This window comes from Procambarus clarkii, chromosome 10 (genome assembly GCF_040958095.1).
Source record: "Procambarus clarkii isolate CNS0578487 chromosome 10, FALCON_Pclarkii_2.0, whole genome shotgun sequence".
NCBI classification, from domain to species: domain Eukaryota; kingdom Metazoa; phylum Arthropoda; class Malacostraca; order Decapoda; family Cambaridae; genus Procambarus; species Procambarus clarkii.
The window spans coordinates 15,003,829-15,022,163 of NC_091159.1; the positions used below are offsets into that span (position 1 = coordinate 15,003,829).

Sequence of the window (18,335 nt, forward strand, 5' to 3'; positions counted from 1 at the left end):
ACATAGGAAACAGAAAGTCACAATGACGATCAAGATATCGGACTGGAGGAGAGCAACAAGCGGAGTCCCTCAAGGATCAGTGTTGGGACCCATACTATTTCTAATTAATGTTAATGACCTAACCACAGGAGGGAGATCCTTTGTCGACTTTTGCGGACGATGCAAAGCTAACGAACAGATTCCAAACAGATGAAGATTATAAGATACTCCAAGATGACTTAAGCTGAAGACTTGGTCCGAGGAATAGCTAATAGAGTTCAATACAAGCAAGTGTAAGGTGATGGAAATGGGAACAGGTGCTTGATCAGAAGGGAACAAGGTTAAGGGAAACTAGCTCCCTGTAACGTCTGGGAGTGAATATGACATCAAACCAAACTCCAGAGGCACACATAAATAGGATAACGTCAGCAGCATACTTTACACCAGTGAACGTCAGAACATCATTCAAGAACCTAAATAAGGAGACATTGTGACCACCGCCCACGTGAGATCAGGCTTAGAGTACGCCGTCCCATCCTGGAACTCACTTCTAAAAAGAAAAAAAATAGGATAACTAGAAAAGGTTCAGAGGTTTGCAACTTGGTTCATTCCAAAATTGCGAGGGATTAGGGTGTGAAGACTGAAAACACTAGACCTGACGTCGCTAGAGAAAGAGAGGGAGAAAGGAGACACAATAAGAACCTTACAAAACACTCAGGGACACTGACAGATTGGAAGTGGTTCATAAAAAATATAGATTTTCCTCGCACCACTATGCTGTACCTCCAGCCTGGGAGGCCTGACAGCTGAGTGGACAGCGTTTCGGATTCGTAGTCATGAGGTTCTGGGTTCGATCCCCGGTGGAGGCGGAAACAAAATGGGCAGTTTCTTTCACCCCTGATGCCCCATGTTCACCTAGCAGTAAATAAGTACCTGGAAGTTAGACAACTTCTAAGGACTGATTCCTAGGGATGTGTAACAAAAAGTAGCCTGGTCGAGGACCGGGCCGCTGGAACGCTAAGCCCCGAAATAATTTCAAGATAACTCAAGATGTACGCAAGACACGAATTGTTTAAGTATATACGCCTAAACGTTCTCGCAATATAACAAATGTTATTCCTAAAACAACAACAAATGATTTCTTTAAACTGAACGAATGAGTGACAGCAATAAACAATGGGTTCGACCGGTGAAGCTTAGCCCAGGAGCTGAGGGCCGACACCCTGCCAGCAGAGATAGGTGAGGAAAGAGCCGTTGCATCAGTGCCTGTCTCCCGCACTCTGGATGGGGATAACTGCCGCTTCCTGTTGCATTATCTGATGCAAGAAACAATTGACAATGAAAATAAGGTCTTCCACTGGGAGGGAATGTGGACCACGAGTTTCTTAGTGTGTGTGTGTTGGGCGGTGACGCAGGTGGTAGTGTGGTGTGGTAGTGTGGTGTGGTAGTGTGGTGTGGTACTGAGGTGTGGTAGTGTGGTACTGAGACGTTGTAGTGGTATTGATGTGGTAGTGTGGTACTGAGTTGTTGCACTGTGTGTATTCACCTAGTTGTGTTTACTGGGGGTTAAGCAATGCTCTTTCGACCCGCCTCTCAACTGTCAATCAATCAACTGTTACTAACTACTAATTCCAACCCCCCAACCCCCCGGCCACACACACACAGGAAGCAGCCCGTAACAGTTGACTAACTACCAAGTACCTATTTTACTGCCAAATAACAGGGACATCAGGGTGAAAGAAACTCTGACCATTTGTCTCTGCCGGCGCCGTGAATCGATCCCGGGCCACAGGATTACGATTCCCGTGCGCTGTCCACTCAGCTACCAGACCCCTAGAGGTGTGGTAGTGTGGTACAGCGAATAAAGAAATAAAGCAGAAATGTTAAAGTCCCTCCCTTGTGCGACAGATGGCAGCAAGACATCAGTACACTCAGATATATAGTCAATAAAAGTTTACATACATCTTGCCATAGTATTTAATACCATAGGCCTATATATATATATATGCTACGATCATTAATATCATAGGCCTCCATAGAGGACTACGGTTCAAAAGGCATCTATTATTAAAACCATTAACCATGCATCAGACGTATCATAAACAAGTGGGTGAGAGAATGGGAATAGAATTCACTGGTATAGTTTCTTGCTACAGATACTCTGAACAGCTTGGTAGGTGGTGGGTCGGAGGTGGTGTTATCTCTCCCGTTATCTAGATAACCAGATAGCTAGCCACAGGAACCCCAGAAGTTACACACACACACACATTCACCCGACCTATAGTAGGCTTTGTGTGTCCTTCCTCAGAGATAACTTCATTGTATTTTCGTTGTAATTTCACCACAGTATCTAACAGCTTCGTTAAGTATGATACAGCTTCACAAGACTCTTTAAGTGAAGAGACTTGTGACTTTTGGTCACAAGTCTTATGATGTGATTTTGTAATATTTGTGTGACTTTATAATGTGATTAAAAGGTCATATTATTTGTGTGGGAGGGGGACAGGTTTGTGTGGATGGCGGCTGGTTTAGGTGGCAGGGGGGGGGGGGGGGGAGGTTCGTGTGGGTATGTATTTGTGGGGAGGGGGTTAGGGGTGTGTGTGTACTCACCTAATTGTGCTTGCGGGGGTTGAGCTTTGGCTCTTTGGCCCCGCCTCTCAACTGTCAATCAACTGGTGTACAGATTCCTGAGCCTACTGGGCTCTATCATATCTACATTTGAAACTGTGTATGGAGTCAGCCTCCACCACATCACTTCCTAGTGCATTCCATTTATTAACTACTCTGACACTGAAAAAATTCTTTCTAACGTCTCTGTGGCTCATCTGGGTACTAAGTTTCCACCTGTGTCCCCTTGTTCGTGTCCCACCCGTGCTGAAGAGTTTGTCTTTGTCCACCATGTCAATTCCCCTGAGAATTTTGTAGGTGGTTATTATGTCTCCCCTTACTCTACTGTTTTCCAGGGATGTGAGGTTCAGCTCCTTTAGCCTTTCCTCGTTGCTCAATCCTCTCAGTTCCGGGACGAGCCTGGTGGCATACCGCTGAATCTTCTCTAACTTCGTCTTGTGTTTAACTAGGTATGGACTCCAGGCTGGAGCTGCATACTCCAGAATTGGTCTTACATAAGTAGTATACAGGGTGTGTGGTATGTGTGTGGATAAGTGGTATGTGTGTGTGTGTACTCACCTAAGTGTGTGTGTGTGTGTACTCAACTAAGTGTGTGTGTGTGTGTCCAAACACTTACCTACGCATGCGCTTACACATATAAAATGTACCACATCAGCAAAACATGACTATTCTCCTCTACACAACACAACCCCTTGACCTGACACCGACCCACAACTCTTTCTCACAAATGCAAATTGATAACCCACACAGCGGCCATTATCGCAAAATGTGAAATAACCCTAAATAATTTCAAGAACATGGCGGGAAATTAGGCTACGAGTTATGGCAGTCGCAATATAGGCTTCCAAAAATAAGATGATCACTTTTATGTGCATAAACTCGCCGGGAAAACTTCTCAAGGGGTGGGATTAATGGTTTAATATTAAAGGTTGCAACACAGAAGCTTTTATAATGATTTGCAATATGCAACGTCTTTCTAATCCTCCGTAAATAGTCTACCTCATCTCAACTTTCCTAAAAGAGTCTTGTCCAAATGATATGTTGGAACAAATGTGCCTGGATTGCACTTGGATGGGATTCTGGGAGTTCTACTCCCCAAGCCTATGGTGTTCAGAATTTGTTAATAAGCAATGGCTGAAGATAAACCGTTTATTATTAAAGAATTATGAACTTATCGTATAGTAACCAGCAGTGTAGGCCTAAGCATCTATAAGTTTCGAGCCTACTAAACATTTCTTAAGCTTTCCAGCACTAGGCTTCTGTTCTACATCAACCTAGGCCTACATACCCCACAACCTAGGTCAACCTGCTGTATAATAGCCTAAGCCTACCAATTCTACATCAACATAGTTCTACAACAACCTAAGCCTACCTGCTCTACAACAATATCAGATTTAAAAATCAGATTTAAAACTTTAAACGAGCATGAGACAGATGACTATGCAGTAGACAGATTAACATGGATATTTTTTATTAAATAATATACAATATAAAGATCATATTTTAATCAATTTACAAGATTTACATAATTATATAAACTATATATAGTATATATAATTATATAATATAAACCCCAAATGTTATACTTGATCCTGCACGGAAAAATTTGATAATACTGAATACCTTACACTGATCAGTCTTCACTACTTACACCTAGCCAGATATAAGAAAAAGTATAACCAAGGAATATATACACTAAGAGGTATATATATACCCTGATTCTCGGTGTATACACACTGAGAGCTTACTTAGTCCTGGACAATATTCAGGACTAAACTATTCTTGTTGGTTGGTCACTAAGCACTTTTAGTACAGTCCGTATTCTTAAGGTTTTCCAACGTCAAGAAAACGGTCAATGTAAAGTGTTCTCTCCTAACCTACCAGAAGACCCTAAACAGAAAACGGGTCAGTACGTCACTTTCCCCAACCGCTTTCATCTTTTAGTACGACAATTTTTGACCTTAGGTAACGCATACGAGCGAAAAGCGACGTTCTTTAAACGACAGGTTGTGTGGTGGATATATAACCTGAATAACCCTTCAAAAGTTGATTGGCTTTAAGCCCAGCACCAAAAATATGACAATTATTCGCTTAAATGGCTATTGCAGTCATACTGAAGAGCCGTGGAAATACCAAACTATGGTTGGGATAACACCAAATGATCCCCTGGGGAAACATATGGCCAATAAAAATTCAAATTCCAGTCATGCAGTGCCATTTATAGATTCTGGTAATGACAGTGAGAATATAAATGAATTATCATTACAATTGTTTTGATAATCGCGCTTTACGCAATATATTTATGGTGATTACAAGATTAATCGTTCCAATTCCTTGTTAAGATTTTTGTAATCCATACTCTGATTACATTACTATAATGAATTACAATATTCATTCACTAACTATAATATACATAATATATATATACATAATATATAAACCCTATATTCATTCCCTAACCCTACGTAGGCCCTATATTCATTCACTACATATAAGCCCTATATTCGTTCACTATTTTTACATAAGCCCTATATTCATTCACTATCCCTACATCATTCCCTAACCCTACATAAATACCCTATTTTAATTCATAAACCCTATATAAACCATATATTCATTCACAAACCTTTACAGTCCCTATATTCATTCATTAACCCTATTTAGGCACTACATTCACTAACCCCTACATAGGTTCTGTATTAATTCCTGGAGTATATATTAATTTTTAGCATGTATCATGAAAGAACGTAGGCCTACGCCTATCTCTGTTGCATGCAATTACACGGTGCTTGGTTCTGTCTGTTGCTTGGCCTCAAATCTAGCGATAAACATCAACAAAATCTTTACTCCGACAAGCAATATTTTGTGACGATCTTCACACAACGTCATGCAATTCCATAATAAAATGGAAGAAAGTATTTGTGCGTGCATTAGGATTTTGAAATGAATAATATATTAATTTGAACAGATTAGGGTAGCCTATGTACACACAAAAGTGTATGTGTGTGTTTATGCATGGAAATTTCTTTTAATTCACAATTCTCTCAGGAATTAAAATTAGACATTAGACTAAAAATAAAGTGAGACTGCGGCCTTGATAATTCTGTCAGTCGATACGCCTGAAACCTTGACTACTGGTTTAATTATCTCCAAAGTGCTGGTAATGAGAGAATTTTAACTGAAGCTATTTGTAGGTAGTTTGGTGAAGAAATCTTTGACATTAAGTTAATTACAGAGAAACAGCCTCATTTTTACCGCTTGAATATTTAGGATAATTAACAATAATTCGGGGAATGTATTTGAAGAGCAGAGGAGCCCATTGTTTCCGATGTTAAGAACTGGACGTGGGTGGAAGTCCACTGACCTTTTCTAATTTTGTAAATTTGAATTCATTATTTATTCATAATCTAGTCTAAGAATAATTATAAGCAGGAATTAGTGCGTTTATTTTTAAAACAATGTAAGGAATTTGATATAATTACTTGATGGCGCATTTGCTTCAGAAAATGAATATGGACACTAGTATATCACAGCCCGTCCTCATAAAGCTAAATGCTCGTTTATCCAGCCTCCAAACGCTCTGTTTGAGAGAAAACGGTTTACACGACTCACAACTGATGACGTCCGAACACTTCTATAACTCTATGCCGTCCGAACGTCCCACAATTCTATAAACAACCTGTCCTCGACTCAAGTCCATTACATCCAGTGGTCGACCCCACAGACGCATTTATAAATTTTAACATGCTGTTCATTCAAAACGGGAATTTTCTCAAATTAATATTATAATAGCAAATTGTACATGTATAGACATAGGTTTATGAATGAAAAACGGTTTACACACGACTCACAACTGAATTCGTTCGAAAACTTCCGGAACTAGTGCTTCACTGACGAATTTTGTTCAAACCACAACGCTGTAAATGCTTCACCCACGTACTACAAATACAAATACTCGCCAACAGAACCTAAACACCTAACCTAACCTAACCTATGCCTATATATGCACAATATGCTATTATATTATAATATTAATTTATATTTGAGAAATTTCCCGTTTTGAATGAACAGCATGTTAATTTAAAATTTATGAATGCGTCTGTGGGGTCGACCGCTGGATGTAATGGACTTGAGTCGAGGACGGGTTGCACTCATGTACTTCAAATTCAAATAATCGAAACACCTAACCTAACCTACACCTAACTATACATAACATTTTATAGTATAATATTAATTTATATATGAGAACATACCAATTTTAAATACACAGTATGTTAAAATTGATGAATGCGTCTGGGGAGAACGGCCACTGCTTTAACCATCCTAGTGTGAGGACGGGATGCATACCAGAACCTATTAACGCGCTGATTAAGCATCCTATCCTCTCCAGTTGTCACAACGTCACAAAAATGCTCTACTAAATTGACCGAACTTGACCTAATCGAGGCCTCACAAATAGAAAACGTGACAGCTAGTCAATTTAGCGAGCCGCTATAATTTATAATTCATCATATTTTGATGATTTTTACGTTAAAATACGATGTATTATTAGAGAGGACAGCATCCAGCAACTGTTTAAGTGGTATTTAATTATTTATAATCCTTACAGCAGCGATAATGGACACTGTTAATGGTATTCTAGTGGACTGCTTGAATCTAGTATATTGGTATATCTATATTTAAGGACTGGAATGAAAACCAAAATTTATCTGCGCTGACGCTACAAAACGTCGACATATTGAAGAGTTCGAAATTATTCTCCTCAAAATTTCTTGATTTGACCTAGTACATAGAAGACAACATATTTGTTTAGCTTTAACAAGCAGTAATATCAACAGTTATAATACACACTAGTTATGAAGACATCACACTCCGTAAACAGTAATATTAAAGACTAATAATGTTACACAGTCAGACCCTCACACACTGCATATAACTAGATTAGTATTTTAAAAGCACTACAATTACCTTCTGTGGTTGATTGTTCCATAAATCCCTGAACTATATGTTTAACAGATCTCTCACCCTGTCCATGGAAGACAGAAGAAACTGTATATACACTGGTTAGCATTGTAAATGTGTGGCCACGACTGTGGTAGAAAATAATAATAACAAATGCATACAACATTCGTCAGCTGAAATACAATATGCCGTTCAAGAATATAAATCCGCAGTAGTTTGTGAATATATAGTATAGGCTTCTTCCCTCTACATACAACAACAAAAACATACATTTATCCATGTCTGAAAAAGACACAAAGGATTGTTGCATTCAAAGTATAGTGAGTGGAATAGACATCTGGGATGGGGGTGGGAGGGGAAGAAGGGATGGAGGTGGGGTCCAGGACCTCTCTCATTGGTTGACCTCCCATATAGAATGCGAATATTTCCTTACATTTCCATCTTGTGTTTTCTTATCCGTTATTCTCTCTTTTTAAAGAAGCTGCCCTTACCCAGCTTGTCTATTGCCCCCAGTATCTTGTATGTAGTAATTATGCCCCCTCTGCTCCATCCCTTACCAATGGTTGTGAAACTGAGTTCCGTTAACATGTCATTATAACTTAGTCCTCTGTCTGCACTTTGGTGTAGAGAGGTGGTTGTAGGGATGCGGGCTGTGGGAGGTAGCAACACTGTGGAGGGAAGAGGGTGTAAGGAACTAGCGTGGAAAGAGAAGAAAGTTAATGGATGTAATGTGGGATAGAATGGAAGAAACATGTGAAGATATAGCGGTAGTATTTGGTCGAAAATTGATGATGTGGAATTGAGAATGGTTGGAGATGAGTCAAAGATGTCAGATGAGGGAAGAGGTTCCGAGTGAAGATATGGCAGGAAAATGGGACAGTGTATTGGGGGAGGATGAAGAATGGCGGAAACAGAGTCGAGAGATGTTAGGCTATGGATGTAGGAGGAAGTTAAGAAAGTGGTGTGTGAAAATGGTGGTGCTATGGAAGTTATTGTCGGAAGAATAGTGGTCGTTATGATGAGGGATGGCAGCAAGAGAGGGTAGAGTAGGCCTATACCTGATCTTTATTGGCTCGCGAGGCTAACTTGGATTATCGCAAAGCTCTATGGCTTATGGCTTGCCTAGGTTTAAACGTACTCCTGTAGTTGATACAGTCTTCGGCTAAGCAGAAACAGTACTCATCAATTATATAAATAAAACAATTATGTTATACTAATAATACAGATACAACTGAACATTTATAACTGCAAAAATATGCAAATATAAAAAACATTCGCCGATATGATGATAATGATTATGTTCCATCATAAACTTATATAAATATACTTAAGTATCGATAACCGTAATTCCTAATTACATACAAACGGCTCAGTTTTATTTAATAACTTACAAAGAATTTACACAGATTTTAAATTCAAGCATCATATTACCCCTGGGGTTCGTTCCACGCCCCTTGGACCCCAGAGCAGGCATAATATAACAATATTTGGTTATATAATACTATAATTATCCGCATGTCACTATTCCTAAGAATAATAAGCTAGAATTGACTATACCTAGCCACCTAGGTATAAGGTTGACCTCCCTTTCTGTGAGGATGGCCACACATAAACAAGACAATCGTGCAAAATCTAAGAACCTATGGGGGGTTTACAAGCCTATGATAACATAAGATTCCCTACCTGTGAAAATTAGTGTTAGCATTTGAAGAAACTTGTGAATTAAATGTGAAGAAAACACTATTACCAGACAGAAAAACAAATCTCACATACACTGGACATTACTCTAAAACTAAGAACCTACGGGGGTTCATTACTTGTGAAAGTTAGAGAATGCTTAACAATTGTAGAAACTTGTAAGTTAAATAGATAGTTGAATTTCAGCAAAACGATGATGAACTCAATTACACATTATAGAGCTCAGCCCGCGTTCGACGTGACCTAATCACAGTGCTTGCTGACCAACCACCAATTACACTTCAGTCCCGAACAATGAAATACATTCTGTGTATACACCGAGAAACTAGGTACACTGCACCTGGTGTACCTATACTTGGCATCACGTCAGTAAAAGTCTCCAAGTTACAAAGATGTACATTGGAAATGTCTAAATTTAACTACCTAAAACAAACAAGTTTGCAGGCACGAAAATACGCCAAATGAATTACACAGAGCGATGCGTACAAGTATTGTGTAGTTCCTCTACTGTTAACAGTAGTTTAAACTCATCCTGTCAAGACAGTGTGTGTAATCATCTAATTGTACTTGAGTGGTTTGAGCTTCGGCTCTTTGGTCCCGCCTCTCAACTGTGTGTGTGTGTGTGCAATTATCTAATTAGTTTACAAAATGAGAGCTATGCTCGTGGTGTCCCGTCTTCCCGGCACTCTTTATAAGTATACCCATACTTACATTTATTTACTGTGTGATATTAGGCCTAGGTTAAATTATTATTTGCGCTACTCTTGTACATTAAATATAATTTTACCAAAAGGTCATATTATGGACAGCCTAATGTGCAAAAATCACATTCTGCACAAATTCCATCTTAAGGTACTGATCACTTAATTTACCACATCAGTACAAGGCTCCTGCCAACCTGCTCACCATGGAAGTAACAACCATTACAGGAACAAGTCAAGCCTGGCCCCGGCCCGGTCTCTGGCAGTAGACGAACTCCCAAAGCCCCATCCAGGTCCAATCCAGGTACAAGTTACGGACTATTTCGTAACTTACGGAGCAATACGATATTCCAAAACAATTTGTATTAATATGGAACAAGTCGATGCTGACAACATCCATATACTCGCATACTGTTACTTATAAATATTAAACATGCCACCCCCCCCCCCCCCCCCCTTGAGACCAGCATCCAGGAACTTACCTTGAGCGAGGAGAGTTAAGAGTCCTGCCAGGAAGATGAGAGTGGCGGGCCTGGTGGCAGGTCCTGCCTGCTTCCTCGCTTCACAAACAATTTCAAACATCGTCAAAAAAACACTAAAAACACACACTTCAACACTGCCTAAACGTGTCCCGTTAACATAGGAGGCTTGGTGGGCTCCTTCCAAGCACTTGGTACATACTGAACTTGTACATGCACCCCCACGGTTATCTGTCCCTGATAAGGATTTCGAAGATAACTGCTAGTTATCATCTGAGTTGCCAATCACATTTTATAATTAATCTAAATTCATGATACCGCGTGGAACTACCTTGCAGTAACATGCGTTTTCAAGTATATGCATCGCATTTGGCATTGTTGTTTCTTGGAAGTTTTCATGTTAATAAAAGCTTATAAAACGTGTCATCCTGGATACTCCATACTGCGCTCACAGGACCCCGGGCCTCCCGCGCTCCGCACCGCCCCGAGATGTTTATCGCATCGTGGCCGGCGAGCGACTGACATCCAACTTTGAACGGAGTAGAGTAGCCGGCAGCAGTTGCAAGTTACCCAATTTATCCGCACCGTTTTTCTTTGATGCATGGAGCTCGTAAAACCACCATTCAATTAATTCATGTTTATAGTCTTGTTGCTCAAGTTGTTGTGGAAAGACCTTTTCCAGGGATGAGCTCACGCACTGTTGATAAACTAAATATTGTAGAAAAAGAGGAGTACTGGGTGAAAGTCAAGGTTCAAAACACCCAGGTACTAATATGCCTCAAAGCGCATGATAAAAAAATCGTCTTGGATTCCATAACGCATTTCGAAATCGAGATGACTATCGAGCGGTCGTATCGGACTCGATTTCTGTGAGTCAAAGGAGGCGTCGTGATCAAATATTCAAACTACCAGAGACACTTCGATATGAAGCCAAAAGGTACCGTCGCTCGTCACAAGTGGACTTAAATATTTCACCTGAAGGAATGAGTTTCCGATACACGCACCACCTACTTTGTCTGAGGTGACTGCCTGTTAGGGGCCACCCACTGTATCAAGGCAGCTGTGGTTATCCCGGCAACACTGTACTGAGGAGTGTGTCTCCTAGTAAGTATGATGTCCTCAACTGGAGGTTGTGTGCATTCAACTATACGATTGCAGCCAAGAAGGTCAGTCTTCCTCCCCACATAACAGTACGGTTTCATGATGACCAAACCTCACACTATAAGATGAAGAGGCAACGGGCGATTCGGTCCGTCCTGGACCATTATCAAGTCGATTGTGGTGGACTGTGAGTGTGGTGAACAAGTCGATTGTGGTGGACTGAGTGTGGTGAACAAGTCGATTGTGGTGGACTGTGAGTGTGGTGAACAAGTCGATTGTGGTGGACTGTGAGTGGTGAACAAGTCGATTGTGGTGGACTGTGAGTGGTGAACAAGTCGATTGTGGTGGACTGTGAGTGTGGTGAACAAGTCGATTGTGGTGGACTGAGTGTGGTGAACAAGTCGATTGTGGTGGACTGTGAGTGTGGTGAACAAGTCGATTGTGGTGGACTGTGAGTGTGGTGAACAAGTCGATTGTGGTGGACTGTGAGTGTGGTGAACAAGTCGATTGTGGTGGACTGAGTGTGGTGAACAAGTCGATTGTGGTGGACTGTGAGTGTGGTGAACAAGTCGATTGTGGTGGACTGTGAGTGTGGTGAACAAGTCGATTGTGGTGGACTGTGAGTGTGGTGAACAAGTCGATTGTGGTGGACTGTGAGTGTGGTGAACAAGTCGATTGTGGTGGACTGTGAGTGTGGTGAACAAGTCGATTGTGGTGGACTGTGAGTGGTGAACAAGTCGATTGTGGTGGACTGTGAGTGTGGTGAACAAGTCGATTGTGGTGGACTGAGTGTGGTGAACAAGTCGATTGTGGTGGACTGTGAGTGTGGTGAACAAGTCGATTGTGGTGGACTGTGAGTGTGGTGAACAAGTCGATTGTGGTGGACTGTGAGTGTGGTGAACAAGTCGATTGTGGTGGACTGAGTGTGGTGAACAAGTCGATTGTGGTGGACTGTGAGTGTGGTGAACAAGTCGATTGTGGTGGACTGTGAGTGTGGTGAACAAGTCGATTGTGGTGGACTGTGAGTGTGGTGAACAAGTCGATTGTGGTGGACTGAGTGTGGTGAACAAGTCGATTGTGGTGGACTGTGAGTGTGGTGAACAAGTCGATTGTGGTGGACTGTGAGTGGTGAACAAGTCGATTGTGGTGGACTGTGAGTGTGGTGAACAAGTCGATTGTGGTGGACTGAGTGTGGTGAACAAGTCGATTGTGGTGGACTGTGAGTGTGGTGAACAAGTCGATTGTGGTGGACTGAGTGTGGTGAACAAGTCGATTGTGGTGGACTGTGAGTGTGGTGAACAAGTCGATTGTGGTGGACTGAGTGTGGTGAACAAGTCGATTGTGGTGGACTGAGTGTGGTGAACAAGTCGATTGTGGTGGACTGTGAGTGTGGTGAACAAGTCGATTGTGGTGGACTGTGAGTGTGGTGAACAAGTCGATTGTGGTGGACTGTGAGTGTGGTGAACAAGTCGATTGTGGTGGACTGAGTGTGGTGAACAAGTCGATTGTGGTGGACTGAGTGTGGTGAACAAGTCGATTGTGGTGGACTGTGAGTGTGGTGAACAAGTCGATTGTGGTGGACTGTGAGTGTGGTGAACAAGTCGATTGTGGTGGACTGTGAGTGTGGTGAACAAGTCGATTGTGGTGGACTGTGAGTGGTGAACAAGTCGATTGTGGTGGACTGTGAGTGTGGTGAACAAGTCGATTGTGAGTACGGTTTCAAACCCAGCACCTCTCTCTCTCTCTCCCTCCCTCTGATATAACAAAAATTATTTAATTAGAACTAATTACATTTCCAATGCAGCCAGCAAACCTATATAATGATTCCAACACCTTTTGATGGAATTATGTAAAATCAGGTTTGAGAGGATGATCTTGGCTGCAGAAAAATAAAATTCCCTTGGGTAACTCAGCGCTGTAAGAACGGGGTAATTTTCACAGATCCAGTTTTAAAAATTACGTAATGGTTTTAAAAATTACGCAATGTAAATTTTTTAAAAATATTGTCCAAAATACAGTTTATTGATGCCAATTAGGTCTAACTTAAATAAGTTTAGGTCCTGTTGACCTAATATTATAGGTATTTGCAGTACGTAGATGAAGTCTTTATAGAAACCCGTCCTCACATTAGGCTGTTTAAAGCAGCGGTCATCCTCCCCAGACGCATTCATCAATTTTAAAATACTTTGTGTTAAAAATTAGTTTATTCTCATATATAAATTAATATTATTATTCATTAAAATTCTATGTATAGATAGGCGTAGGTTAGGTTAGGTGTTCAGGTTTTGTTGTCAATTATTTGTATTTGAAGTACGTGGGTGAGGCATTTATAGAATTGTGGTTCGAACAAAGGACGCGAGTCCTCACTCGAGGACGTGAGGAGAAGCACTTGTTCCGCAAGTGTTCGGACGTTATCAATTCTGAGTCGTGTGTAAACCGCTTTTCATGCATAAACCAGTCTGTCCTTCAAACAAAGACCCAAAGTCCATTCCATGCATCCGCCAACCCCCCCTGTTTATGAATGAAAAATGGTTTACACACGACTCAACTGATTTCGTTCGAACACTTCCGGAACAAGTGCTTCACTGACAAATTTTGTTCGAACCACAACGCTGTAAATTTACCCACATACTGTAACAAATACAAATAATCGCCAACACAACCTAAACACATAACCTAACCTATGCTTATGTATGCACAATATGCTAATATATTATAATATTTCTTTATATTTGAGAAAATTCCTGTTTTGAATGAACAGCATGTAAAAAATTATGAATGCGTCTGTGTGGTCGACCGCTGGAAGTAATTGACTTGGGTCGAGGACGGGTTGGTTTATGCAACCCGTCGTCAGATCAAGTCCATTCCATCCAGCGGTCAACCCCAAAGACGCAATTATCAATTTTAACATTCTGTTCTTTCAAAACAGAATTTTTCTCAAATTTAAATTATTATTATATATTAGCATATTGTGCTTATTTAGGCACTGGTTATGTTAGGTTAGGTGTTTAGGTTCTGTTGGCGATTATTTGTATTTGTAGTACGTGGGTGAAGCATTTACAGCGTTGTGGTTCGAACAAAAGTCGTCAGTGAAGCACTTGTTCCGGAAGTGTTCGAACGAAATCAGTTGCGAGTCGTGTGTAAACCGCTTTTCATTCATAAACAGGGGGGTTGGCGGGTGCATGGAATCACTTTTGGGTCTTTGTTTGGAGGACGAGCTGGAGAACGAACCACTACTCCAGATCATTGCTCCAAATGTTCGTTAATCCAGAAAAATTTATAATACATTAAAGTTGATGCGTCTTACGGGATGGCTGCCGCATTAACCAGCCTCGCCTGTGGTTGAGAAAAATACAAACGTCATCAGTCGAGTCGCGTGTGAAGTGGTTTTCATACCTAAACAAGGGGTTTGGTGGGTGTATTAACGAGCACTTGGCGCTGATGAGGACGGGCTGCCTACCAATAGGATGATAACCCGCTGGGTTGATCAACTTGTAACTTATGGTCGTCTCACACATGAACAGCACATCTGTAATATTATGAGGTCCCATACCCTCGGAGAAAAGAATAATGGCATTCAGGGTAAAGTAAAGTTATTATGGAAATGTTTCGAAAATTATTTTTTTATTTTCAGATTAAACAAAATTTATAACTAAATATTTAGACTAGAAACAACGTAAAATAATCCAAAGCCAACAAAATATTATTTTAAAATAAATAAACATAACAAATAAATAAATAATGAACGGGCTGGGATGTACCACCAAAGAATTAATGTAGAAATGTGAAGAGAACCAGTAAGGTGTGCTCACCTCCGCGTCTGACGGGTAACTGGTAGGTATTTTTAAATCCTGGTCACACATCAGGCGGTCTTGCGCGTGCGCGCTTCCCTAATGGCAAAGAAAAGGCTTAGTAAGCACCAGTTCTGTAATTAGATGAGGCTAACAAACATAGTACCACTGGGATATGTTCTAGGACTCTTACTGTTCCGAAATATGTCAATAACTGAGGCATTAAGATGAATAAATAGAATTAAGGATACTATAGAAGGCCTGTTAGCTCATACGAGACAGCTCTAATTTATATTCAATCAATAGTAATTCATATGCTTGCCTAACTTAGGCTTCAAACAATCAAATGATCCCATGATACTCGGTAATTTGTTCCACAATTCTGTTTCAAACCAGTATTTACCCAGGTCTTACCTAAATTTAGACCTAGCCTGTCAAAATTTGGCGATAAGGCAAACCTAATAAGACAATAGGTAGCCGAATTATCAAAGTGAACTTGAACAAACTAGAAACGGTCTGTGAAATGGATGCTCGACTTGAATCTTAGTAGATGCAAGGTGAAGAGATTTGCAACAAGGTTGAGGAGATCAGAGAACCAAAATGATAGAAGTATAACACCAATCCTGCTACCCAAGGTTCTCATTATCAGGATAACATCAGCAGCGTATGCAAAAATGGTGACAACTCTTGCAGTCTACAGGAACTTGAATATGAACTTAAGAACAACGAAAACTACAAGGCCCATTGACCAATACGAGGCACCTCCTATTGTATCCTCCAAAACTCAGTATGTTCTTCACTGCCTACTTAAAACTGTAACACAAGTCTCTGGGTGGAATCCTCACAAGAAAACAGAAAAAAAACAAATCTTGAAAAGATTCCGAGGATTATGTTTCCTGTGCTACGAGGAAAGGCTGAGGAAGCTAGACCTCGGCATCCGGAAGGAAAAGGAGTTAAGATGTGATATGATCACGACATACAAAATTCATAAAGCCATTGTTAAGGTTGACAAAAACATCTACCTCCATGCCCCGTACACCACCTCCATGCCCCCTACACCACCTCCATGCCCCCTACACCACCTCCATGCCCCCTACACCACCTCCATGCCCCCTACACCACCTCCATGCCCCCTACACCACCTTCAGGCCCCCCTACACCACCTTCATGCCCTCTACACCACCTCCATGCCCCCCTACACCACCTTCATGCCCCCTAAACCACCTCCATGCCCCCTAAACCACCTCCATGCCCCCTAAACCACCTCCATGCCCCCTACACCACCTCCATGCCCCCCTACACCACCTCCATGCCCCCCTACACCACCTCCATGCCCCCTACACCACCTCCATGCCCCCCTACACCACCTCCATGCCCCCCTACACCACCTTCATGCCCCCTAAACCCCCTCCATGCCCCCTACACCACCTCCATGCCCCCTACACCACTTACATGCCCCCCTACACCACCTCCATGCCCCCTAGACGAGGCCTGGAGGCCCCCTAGAGGGCCACGCCTCTACTGTAGGTGCCGGCGGCCCGTCAGAAGACCCGGCTGGCGCCAGGCAGACCACCAGAGTAAAGTTGATTAATAGCTCGTCGTGTTTGCTGGAGCGGCAGAGGGGTGTTTGGCTATGCCAGGGTGTGGCGACGGAAGTGTGTGGCAACGCCAGTGTGTGGCGACGGAAGTGTGTGGCAACGCGAGTGTGTGGCGACGGAAGTGTGTGGCAACGCGAGTGTGTGGCAACGCGAGCGTGTGGCGACAGGAGTGTATGGCAGTGAGGGTGAGCGGTGAATGAGGGGGTTTAGAATTGATGGTGAGGAAACATTAAAGGGGGGAATGAGTGTCCTGACAGCGAGGAACAGATGTGTTGTGATGGTGCATGTGGGAGATGCATGGTTGACCCCTCATGGGTACACTGTAGGGGGTTGAATAACCCCACAACAGCCGCGTCCCCACAACGGCACAGTATCCCCGCATCCTCCGAACACTACTACCACGACGCAGAATCCTCTTCCTGAACTGCATTTCCAGGATGATGAAGCTCTCTTAAGATGACCTGAAGATATTATACAGATGCTTGCGGCTGGAGCGTTTGGGCAAACAGACGCGATGTAGGACGAGGCATAAAGGTGTAAAACTATTGTCCTAATTGGAGAAGGAATTCAGACACTCAACCCACACATTTGAAAATATGGAAAAGTGACAATCTTCCAGTCCGTCTGGGCCATTATTAAGTCGAAGAGTTTATCAGGCAGCGTCACTCATCCGGTAAGTGCAACCCGTCCTCTTAAAAATAACGTCACTTTTGGCTCGTATGCGCACTATGGCCAAATTTGGACGTAATTTGAAATGAAATCGACTCACAAAAGTGACGTACTGTTCCGTTTTCTGTTTGAGTCGTCCGGCTTACTCGGCAAGCTTAGAAAAGGAAACTTTCCATTAACGTTTTTCATAACGTTTTGAAACTTTATGAGAATTTCCTGCCCACCTAACCTATCAGAGGACCCTTAGCTTACTGTTATGGAAAAAAAAATCCCAAATTTATTTTCATTTTTTTTCATTTTCAAATTACGTCCATATTCGGCCATACGGACAAACGGCCAAAAGCGATGTTATTTTTAAGAGAACAGGTTGCTACGGTGAACATATCGCCATAGCAGCATATACAAGGTCCACCAGTAGGAGTATGAATACACTGTGGAGAAGCGGGTGTTCAGGTGGAGGCACTGTCACTTACCCCTCGGCTGCTATCACTAAAATAAACAAACTTTTTTTCTAAAAGTGACATTCAGAAGCCTATCACAAACTCCCCAGTCTGTCTAGTTATATTGATGCTGCACTAATGGACTAATATATAGACTGTCATATATACAATATATATATATATATATATAAATATATATATATATATATATATATACATATATATATATATATATATATATATATATATATATATATATATATATATATATATATACATATATGTCGTA

General features: G+C 41.5%; 1 protein-coding gene across 2 annotated transcripts in view; it reads right to left on the minus strand.

The window, feature by feature from the left end:
- Positions 1-10,966, minus strand: part of LOC123746898 (DE-cadherin) — a 289,369-nt gene extending 278,403 nt beyond the window's left edge. For both annotated transcript variants that reach the window (XM_069321647.1, XM_045728781.2), the window contains exon 1: positions 10,451-10,966. In XM_069321647.1, the coding sequence (XP_069177748.1) occupies positions 10,451-10,550 (100 nt within the window). In that variant the 5' untranslated portion in view covers positions 10,551-10,966. The remainder of the gene's footprint in view (positions 1-10,450) is intronic.
- Between the last annotated feature and the right edge of the window lie 7,369 nt (positions 10,967-18,335).